The following is a 9,882-nucleotide window of genomic DNA, read 5'->3' on the forward strand; positions in this document are numbered from 1 at the left end:
CGACGCCCATATGCGGCGAGGAACGTGGGTGGCGTCAGTGTGACACGCGTGACGACCCTCTTCCGTCAGCCCACCACCCACCCCAGCCCCGCGGCCGGAACGGATTAGGCCCCCCTGCGGTGCGTGCCCGTGTTGCTTAACCTGTCCCCGGCCCAGCATGCGTGCGCGCATGCCATGCTGGGCCCCCTCTTTGCGCGCGTGTGGAGCTGGCTCGCTGACATCGATCAGATTGCGACGTCGCTGTCTCTGTCGACGGCACCGTCTCCAAGGCCAAGGCCGGCTAGAAACACGAGGGCGGGCGAGGACCGCGACGAGAGAGAGGGAAAGAAGAGGATGGAGAAGGATAATGGACGGACGGTGGGGAAGCGGGCCCAGGCTGGAGGAGCGGGAGGGACGACGGTGAAGCAGGCGAGGCCAGCAAAGACGACGATGACGAATCCCATTTCTACGACGACCACGACGACCACATCCACATCCACCTCTACCCCCGTATCCGCTACGACCCCATCTCCTTCCTCCCCACCGACCTCGCCAATGTCACCTACCAGCGCATCCAAGCTACCGCGCTTCCTCCAGTCCCCCGCCCAGCGCGATCGCTCGCGCAGTCTCTCTATAGACCCGCCACGCCCGTCGTCATCGGCATCCACGTCATCGTCGACCGGCGCCAGACGCAAGTTCCTCGGGATGGGCCGGGACAAGGACAAGGAGCGCGAGAGGGAGCGGATAAGAGAGGCGGAAAGAGGAGACCCGAGCGCCGCAGAGCTGCTGGCGATGGAGGAGGACGAGATGGATTCACCTCAATACGACCCCGGCATGGCGAGCAGCCCGCCCAGCGCCTATGCCACGGCCCGCGCCCGAACCAGGGCAGACAGGCAATTCAGCGCCTCCACCCCTCCCGGCTCGTCGTCTTCACACTCTTCACACTCCCATTCCTCCCATCCACACAGCCCCGCCACGATGCATATCGTCCGCAGCCCCTCGCGCTTATCTGCAAGCGGCGATGGCGGTCTTACAACGAGGCTTAGTGGATGGTTCTCCCATTTGGCGGGCAGCACGTCCGACTTGTCGTTAACGGGCACAATCGGGGCGGCGGCGTCGCTTGCGACATCGACTTCTCGCACACTTTCCTCTTCAGCAAAAAAGCCGCGCAAAAACGAGGGCCAGGCGAGCGCGAAGACCGGCACAGGCGTTGGAGGAGGCGGCGGGCTGCTTGACAAGGCGGTGCGGTACTTGCTCGACGGGGACGCTAACCCGGACAGAAGTACTGCGGAGATTTGGCTGATGGGCGTGCGGATGGAGGGCTGGAGCAGAGAAGACGAGGCGCGTTTTGCGCTTTCGCAACACCACCATTCTTCTCAATCGCCAAACTTATCGGCCTCGCAGTCGACTGTGAGCAACAGCACCACTAACGACGAGCTCGGCCTGCCGGACCCCGGGCCGTGGCCGGCGGCGTTTCACGCTGCGTTTTATGCGCAAGTGTGGTGTACATATCGGGCGGGCTTTCCGGAGCCGATTCGGGACCTTGCGGGCGTGGAGGTGCTGGGAGCGCCATTCTGTGCTCCTCCTAATCCAGCGCATCATCACTTGCCGCCTGGGGTCCGCGCGCCGCCGATGCATTCGCCGACACAGAGCGATGCATCGGCCTCTTCATATGCTTCGTCTTCACCTTCGTCTTCTGCCCATGGGCACCATCATGGTCATGGACACGGGCCGCCGTCTGCCTCGTCGCATTCAACTGCGTCGAGTACCGCAAGTAGTTCGGGGAAGAAGCGCTGGTGGGCGCTGCCGATCTCGCTGGGGAGCTCAAAGGGGTGGTCGTCGGATACGGGATGGGGGTGTATGTTAAGGACGACACAGAGCTTGTTGGCTACTGCGATTGGGCGAGTTGGAGGTGTGTCTTTTACATTCTTTCTTGTTTTTCAAGATACTGATAAATGTTCGTTTTTCTTCAGCGCCTCCACTTCTTCCATGCCCACCTACTCCCTTCCCCCCGAATTCACCTGCTGCCCACGCCGCCCACGCGCGGCTGCTGAGTTGGTTCGCCGATTCGCCAATGGCGCCGTTCAGCGTTCACCGGATGGCGCTCGCGGGGAAGAAGGCGGGGAAAGATGTGGGGATGTGGTTCGGGCCGAGCGCCGCCGGCGTCGCGCTGAGGACTCTGGTGGACGCGTTCCCTGGCTGCGGGCTCGGGGTCGCTGTCGGCCAGGACGGCACGATTTACGCGAGCGATGTGCTCGCGGCTGCGCGTGCCCCGCCGGCGGGCGGGCCGGTGTTAAGGTCTTCTGCGTCGGGCTCGTCGAGGGGAGGCAGTGGGAAGGGGAAGTGGGACCGGCCGGTGTTGGTTCTGCTTGGGCTCAGGCTTGGGCTGGATGGGGTGAATCCGGTCTATCATGAGACGATAAAGGTGTGTTTTTTCCTTCGTTTTGCTTGATATCTTGAGACTTAGAATATTACAAGGCTCTATTCACGTTCCCGCAATCGGTCGGCATCGCCGGCGGGCGGCCGTCCTCGTCGTATTACTTCGTCGGCGTCCAAGGCGATGGGCTGTTCTACCTCGACCCCCACCATACGCGCCCGACTGTGCCGCTCCGCGCTTATGTCGACGATGAGTTCACGTCTTCTACCTCGGGGGCGGGCCCGGGCTACGGCTACGGCCGGGGCGGGAGTATGAGTCCGGAGCGGGGCAATCGGGGCGGGAGCATGAGCCCCGAGCTGGTGCATCGCGCGGGGAGCATGAGCCCGGACCCGTTCCGCCCGATGACGGAGGACGAGCTCGTGTTCAACCCCCGCGCGCGCCGGTCGCCCCGCCCGCCGGCGTCTCCTGCGGCCGGGCCGGGCACCGCCGGGGCCGGGGCTGGATATGGGAACGGGCCAGGTGCGATGTCGCCGGCGGAGGAGGCGCACTGGGCGCGCGCGTATGCGCTCGCGGACATGCGCACGTACCATTGCGAGCGCGTGAGGAAGATGCCGCTCGCGGGGCTGGACCCGAGTATGCTGATTGGGTTCGTGGTGCGGGATGAGCGGGAGTGGGCGGATTTGAGGAGGCGGGTTGGGGAGGTGAGTCTTTTCGTTTGATCCTCTCGCATCTCATCCGCTTTATTTTCTTTCCTCCGGCTGCTCCTCTTCTCTCGCCTTACGAGCTACCCGTCCACATTTACCTGTCCTTCTCGTTTGGCTATTCATTATCATGCCTTATCTCTTCTTTTTCGCCCACATTTCTGCTTCTCCGTCGCTCTCCTTGCTCTTTCTTTTCATTCCTCTCGTTCTTTACTCATGCTGCGGTCGCTAACACTTTCTCAGTTACCACGCACGATCTTCGCGATCCAAGACGAGCCGCCAAGTTGGGGCGCCGATGACGACGACGAGCTCGAAGGGATATCCGATCCAGAGGAGGAGCCGGTTGCGGAGCTCGATGTCGAGGGCGATAATGATAACGACCTTGAGAACGATAACGACGAGGCCGACGACGGGGACGTGTCGAGTTGGAGCCGGCCGGCGCCCGCATTTGGCAAGCAGCATTTCCACTCGGATTCTGCGTCGACTACGCACTCGCGCTCAACAACAGGCACGGGCACGGGGAGCAGCGCGAGTCAGGGCGATACAGAGGACTCGGAGGGGCCGGTCGGGCCGATGACGCCGCTGCCTGGGGCTGGTTTTGATTTGCGCCGGGCGGGGACGGGCAAGGGCGGCGGGTTCGTGGCGCGGGAAGAGGAGGATGATGAAGACGAAGATGCAGATGGGGATGCGGATGGGGACGACTTTGTTGACGCGGCGAGCGAGATTGTGGACGACCGGGAGGATGATATCGAGGATGATTGGGTGGACCCGGTTTCTTCACCCCCGTCGTCAACGGCCTCTTCCGGGGCGCCGCCGCCAAGCACGAAATCCAAGTCGTCCGCGTCTACTGCGTCTACCGCGACCGACAGCAAACATAAAAGCGCATCAAGCAGCGCGCGCCGGCTGAAGAGCAGCAAGGGGAAGAAGGCGGTGCCCGTGCCGGTCCCGAGCGTGCATTACCCGTTCCCTGGCTCGGGCGAGGACGTTGTTGTTGCGCATGAGCGGGAGCGCGATCGGAACGTGACCGTCGTCGCGCCGAAGGTGAAGGTCCCGCAGCAGCAGCACCATGGCCAGCGCCGCGCGAGGGACGGGGGGAGGACGCAGAGCGGGGGCGTGAGGGGCGTGTTGACGGAGGATTGAGCGGTGTCCCTCGTTCCTCGGTATTTCCTTCTTCTCTTTCTTTCTGTGACTTTGTTTCTTTTCTTTCGCTACATATTTGCAAGTACCACATCTTTTCCGTTTCTTTCTGCGTATATCAATGTCGATACCACTCATGTTTCTTCCTTCTTGGTTCTTATCCGCCTCCGTACATATGTATAGCCGGGCTGTTTGTTCTTGTTCTTTATCCCACTCATCTCATCTCATATCTCATTTCATTTCATATTGTCAATAGCATTGCTTGCATTTTCTGAGATCTTTGCTACTGTAAAGAAAGATTGTAGCGCAAGTACTTGAGCAAAGCGGGAAGGGGTTGCCGACATGACATCTGCTGTATCGAAAGCTACTCGTAGGCGGCCCCACAAGAACCATTTCTAACGAATATTCCCCTCTGGATCGGTCAGCGACTGCGGGGAAGGGTCTTCTGGGCGCAAACGAGGCTGAGCACGATTATGCTGCGCGAGGGCTGCGTGCATCTCGGCTTCGGAGTTGTAGTAGACCAGTGCAGAATGCGGAGACATGGGCAGGAGGGTCATTGAGAGCGCCGCCGGCCCGGGCTGCGGCATGAAAGAACTGTGCATCTCAGCCAGCGTTGTGTCGCCCGGGAGGTTCGAGGCCCGGAGGACCCATGGGCTGGGATTGGGGCCAGCGGCCGCATTCGGAAACCGTTGTACCTGGACAGACTGGTCGCCAGCCTCGTCTATCTTCGGAGCAGGGTGATGGCGAGCCCATGCATCGAGAAACGCTGCGCCGACAGCGGGCGGGAGCTGCTGCCCGTCGTACGCCTTGCGCAGTGGCAGCTCGGGGTCCCCGGGCCAGAGGTCGTGGAGGGAGGCGACTTCGCGCAGGGGCAGTCGTTGCCCGTGGGTGGTGATCCACTGCAGGTCCAGAATCATGGTTATTCGTGACCATACGGGCTCTTCGACGCGGTCCGTGGGGCTTGTGGAGCGCGGCCCGGGCACCGTTGGCGTCTCGGAGTCGAATTCCATCAGCTTTCTGCGTATAGTCAAGTCGTTGGATAAAGCGAGGATGCTCGTGGGTACGTACCGTACCATCTTTGGCTTTTGCTCGGAATCCAGAGAACAGTATAGCTCCGGAGCGTGAGAAGGGCCGGCGGCGGATGCGCCTTCTATCCGCCGCGTCGCTGCCTGAATGGTGCTGCGCAATCCCGAGGCGTGGCTGCATGGCTCTGCCACGGCCCCGCTAGCCAGAGAGGACCGCGGATGCACACCTGTGATCCTGCACGAGTTGCGTCAGAATTTATGGTGCATCGGGAGAGGGAAGGCAGCGTACCGGGCACACCCATGGAGCTGTCGCGAATTTCGGTCGAGGAATAGCGCAAATACTTCGGTCCCGACGTCGAGCGCCCGCGCCAGCCTGTTCCGCAGCCGGGCAGCGCGGAGAGCGTCCGCGGCTTGCAGCATTCCGTCCGGGACGGCGGGCTCGGGGCCGTCAGCGGCCGGGAAGCGCCATTTGCCGGTGAGACGGCTCGCGTGGAGGCTTTCCTGCAGCCATGCGTGTCGTTGTAGGTCGGTGTCAATGGTGAGTGAAAACTTACTGTAGTCCATGTCGTGAAGATGAAGTACCGTGCTGCTCTGTTGACGTCCGAGCCGTTCATGGACTGTCCTCCGGTTGGAGGGCCGTTGGCTCCTGCGACACCGGGCTGGTCGGATGCCAGTGCAGGGGACACGGAGGCGAGCTGCGCTCCATGGGCGGGGTCGATGGCTCCGACAGACATGGTGGTGAGTCACTGTGGTGGGAGGAAGAGACAAGCCTAGCCCCATGGTAACCACAGCATTCCAGCGCGCGGCTTCTTCACAGCTTCTAGCGCGCGCATCATGCTTGGGAAGGACACAGTGATATAGTCAAAAATAGAGGCAATGATGGGCGGCGGAGTTTGTCTTGCACTCTTGTCGCATGTAACGCGCGGGATAGTCGGTTTGCAGTAGGATTCTAGTACTATTCCGCCCCGCCATCACGTCTCTGGCCGGGCTCCACCACCAGACAATTGTCTGCGGGCAGAGCACCTGTCACCGGACAATTGTCTGCGCGCAGGCGCCGATCGCCGAAGCGGAAGTGATCGATTATTTATATATCATATGCAATATATTCACATCTCCCGCGGGCAGGAGCTCCCCCCGCACCGCGATGCACGCCAGGTGGTGCCGGCTGCGCAGCCACTTCTTCTGCAAGTGGTGCCCGAGATCACCGGCTGCGCAGCCACATCTCCCGCGGGCAGGTGCTCCCCCCGCGAACATTTCTGGCGCCGGTCTAGCCCGGCCTCCACTCCGGCTTCTCACGCCACCCTTCTTGCTTCTCAACCACCACCACGGGCGACGACGAGCGCGTAGCGGCGCGTAGAAGGGCGGGATAGCGAGGGGAGGATGTCGGGAAGGCGGGAGGAGAAGGTAGAGGGCGGGCTGGGGTGCCGGAAAAAGGCAGGTGAGTGGCCAAATCCGGGGAGTGGGTGCCAACTCACCCAAACTTGTCCGGGACCTCCAGGCCCCAATTCTTCACCGTTCCGCCCCATATTCGGAGCAGCGCAAGGGACACATCCCGCCCCCAATTCGCGTGCATCACCGAGCCCGCCGCTGCCGCCGTTCTCGCGCCTCGCCCGCCCCAATTCCCTCAAAAGGCAATATTTTGTCTTGCGCACCCCGCGCTTGTTTCTACACCAAATCCCACCAAACTCTACCAACATTCTCGCCTCCCCCTACGTTCCCAACGACGTGAAAACCGCGGGCAACGACCGCCGCGTTCCCGCCCGCCCGCGCCTTGCTACTCCCCGCCCTCCCTCGTTTACCCCGCCCCAGCCAGCTCGCCGTTTCGCGCCAAAACTCAGCGTTCGGCACGCCTGGGGTACCCGCCCAGCCCCTGAAAATCTCAGCCCGAACGGGGCAGCCCGTTGGCTCCCCGGCGCCCCGCCCGCCACTTCCACCTACCTCCCGGCCAGGCCTCGGTCGTTCTCGGCCAATTCTGGCCCGCTCGGCCCCAGATTCGACAAGCGAGCTTGCCTAGCCCCCCTCCACATTCCCGCCAGCTCCGGCGTCCCAACTCCGCCGCGTTCCCGCCCCTCGTGCCGCGCCCTCCCGCCCAGCGCATCAGCCGATGTGTGACGGGGCGTTACGCGTCGGCCTCGGGAAGCGGGCGCTGGATTTGGGCCTGGTGACGTCAGCTGGTGACGCGTTTACACCTCGATCGAGCGCGGCGTCGTTCTCCGGCGCAACTTCCCCGGTCTCACCCTTCCCCCGCCTCCCAGTCCCTCCCGCCCCCAATTCCCGCCCGTTTCCCTTCAAACTGGGAATTCGGGCTCGCCTAGCGTGTCCCCACACCCCGCCGCACGACCGCGCCGCCCATCGCGCCCTCCCGCCCACTGCCACCCGCCCCTCCCGCCCAGCGCGTCGGCCGACGTGTGACGGGGTGTTACGCGTCGGGCTCGGGACGCGGGCGCGGGACCTGGGCAGGGTGACGTCACCTGCTGACGCGCGCTCGACCCGATCGGGCACGTTGGCGCTCCTCGGCGCACCATCCCCCATTTTCCCCTTCCCCCACCTCCCGGCCCCTGCCGTGACCATTTCCGGCCCGTTCCCCGCCAGAACGGGAATCTGGGCTCGCCGACATGATCCCCACGCCCCGCCGCAGCACCGGTCCGCCACTCGGGCCCCTCCCGCCCACCGCCGCCCGCCCTCGCGCCAGTCGCGTGGGCCGATGCCGAGCGAGTTCTTACTCGTTCGACTTGCGGTCGTGCGGGGAGATTCGGACAAGGTGGGGCTACACGCGCCCACGTTATCGGCCCGCCGCGCTCGCAGCTCAGCCCCACCCGCTCCCGCCTCTGTTTGGCCATGCCCTCCCCCTCCCGCCCTCTCCCGAGCCCAAACCCAGCCCGTTCCACACCAAGCTGGGCAAGCGAGCTCGGGCGATCCTCCACCACAGTCTGGCCCCCTCGCGCCACCCCCGCCGCTTATCGTTCCCACCTCTCGGGGCCTGCCCTCCCACCAGTCATGTCGGCCAACGTGAGGGTCGGAGCGCGCAGTTGGAACCCGAGTTCTCGCTCAGCCCCAAGCCTCCCGCTCGTTGCCTCCCGTAAACCCCGCTTCCTGATGATGGTTCAGAGAAGTTAGTAGGATACCTATGTCATATTAATGTAGTACTACGGCTTCAATCAAACGCTATAGTGCTTGTTGAACTAAATTGCAGCATTCATTGGTTCGAACCTGATGAAGGTGTGTGTAGGTCAACGACGGACTTTTTATTGTATGCGTGAACATACAGCTAGCAGTCAGATCAAACTCGGCCGGGATATATTTGAGCGCGAGCATGGTAGCTTTTTTACCACAGTACTAGCGTTGTGCTCCTATCAAAGCGAATGCGTCGGGCCGTTGCCGACGATGGCTGCAGCATTCGGCCCGCTCTCGGCTTCGTTTGTGGGTCTCGGGAAAGGTTCTGTGCATGTTCAGAGGCCAAACGAGCACAAGCCGGGCAGTTGCAGCCAGTCGAGCCACCAGTCGCTGGTCACAAACGTCAACGGCAACGAAACCGTATCTCGCCGCCGGTCTCCCGCTCACCAACCACCCCTCGCTCCCTTATCTACCACCGCCCTCCTGCGCATCATGCCACGCGCCGACCCTCTCCGCATCAACCGCCGCCCCGACAAGCGAGAGGGCAGCGGGAACATCTACGTCATCGAGGTCCCGGGGACCGCGCCTGGCCAGCCGCGCGCGATTAAGATCGGGCACTCCGTCGACGCCGAACGACGCTTCAAACAACATTGTCAAACCTGCGTCGGTGTCGACTACAAGTTATTATTTGTCTACTGGGCCGCGAAACGTATCCATCTCGGTACGTCTTTTTCTTTTTTCTTCTATCTACTGACGGGGTGGGAAGAACGTGTCGAGCATGACGCGTTCGACCACGTCCATGGCGCGTGGCTCCGACGCGTACGATGCCGCGGCTGCGGTCGAAATCACACGGAGTTCTTTGATGGAATGATATGTGGGACGGATGTGGAGATTCAGCAGAAGGTGGAGGCGGCGATGACAGCAGCGAACATTCCTATTATACAATGCTGATATAACTACTATACGCACAAGCGACAATTGTCGCATAGATCTTTTGACAAGCGAAGATGACGTCATCTCACCCGCAACATGCATACCACTAAGCCTTGAAATGGCCCCATTGGTGCAGTGGTTGTAAGGCAAGATGTATGGGTTAACTGGGTTCGAACCCAGCAAGGTGCTCTCCATTAGCATGACCGGGATCAAAATATTTTACATGAACAAGGTCAGTCTTCGTCCAAGTATATCATTGTATACATTGTCAGGCAAGGCAACATAATTTTATTTTTGACAATACCGACATGATATAGGTGAGTAGTCAAGCCCTACCAGTGATGCAAGCATCGTCTCAAGATGTGTGGATCAACCAGGTTCAAACCTAGCAAGGTGATGCATGTTTGTTACCTCGCTTTTTCTGTACCACAACAGAATAATATTTCGGTGATGAATTCGGTGTAGAGCAAGTGCAGAAATGGCAACTGGGGAGTCGATTCTAGTATCCCACTAATGACCTCGTGGCGTGCATCAACTCCAGCAGGGGTCTTTCTCCTCTACTTCCAACCAATTTTATTTTTGACAATACTGATGTCATCCCCACATGACGTGGGTG

The 9,882-nt window shown here is 61.4% G+C and overlaps 3 protein-coding genes across 3 annotated transcripts; 2 read left to right on the forward strand and 1 right to left on the reverse strand.

Moving 5' to 3' along the window:
• Window positions 1–534: 534 nt before the first annotated feature.
• MIND_00408300 (uncharacterized protein) lies at window positions 535–4,197 on the forward strand (the record flags this gene model as incomplete). Its single annotated transcript, XM_037360907.1, has 4 exons — window positions 535–1,891; window positions 1,953–2,404; window positions 2,458–3,057; window positions 3,301–4,197. 4 exons carry the CDS (start codon window positions 535–537, stop codon window positions 4,195–4,197), a joined length of 3,306 nt encoding a protein of 1,101 aa, XP_037223792.1.
• Window positions 4,198–4,589: 392 nt separating this feature from the next.
• MIND_00408400 (uncharacterized protein) lies at window positions 4,590–5,953 on the reverse strand (the record flags this gene model as incomplete). The annotated part of the gene is made up of 4 exons (XM_037360908.1): window positions 4,590–5,211; window positions 5,263–5,454; window positions 5,509–5,720; window positions 5,774–5,953. 4 exons carry the CDS (start codon window positions 5,951–5,953, stop codon window positions 4,590–4,592), a joined length of 1,206 nt encoding a protein of 401 aa, XP_037223793.1.
• Window positions 5,954–6,599: 646 nt separating this feature from the next.
• Window positions 6,600–8,232, forward strand: MIND_00408500 (uncharacterized protein; the record flags this gene model as incomplete). The annotated part of the gene is made up of 3 exons (XM_037360909.1): window positions 6,600–7,058; window positions 7,103–7,174; window positions 7,234–8,232. The coding sequence occupies 3 exons, from the start codon at window positions 6,600–6,602 to the stop codon at window positions 8,230–8,232; spliced, it is 1,530 nt and encodes a 509-aa protein (XP_037223794.1).
• Window positions 8,233–9,882: the final 1,650 nt, after the last annotated feature.

Source organism: Mycena indigotica (assembly GCF_014461135.1).
Source record: "Mycena indigotica strain 171206Taipei chromosome Unknown Mind.scaff0003, whole genome shotgun sequence".
Taxonomy (NCBI): domain Eukaryota; kingdom Fungi; phylum Basidiomycota; class Agaricomycetes; order Agaricales; family Mycenaceae; genus Mycena; species Mycena indigotica.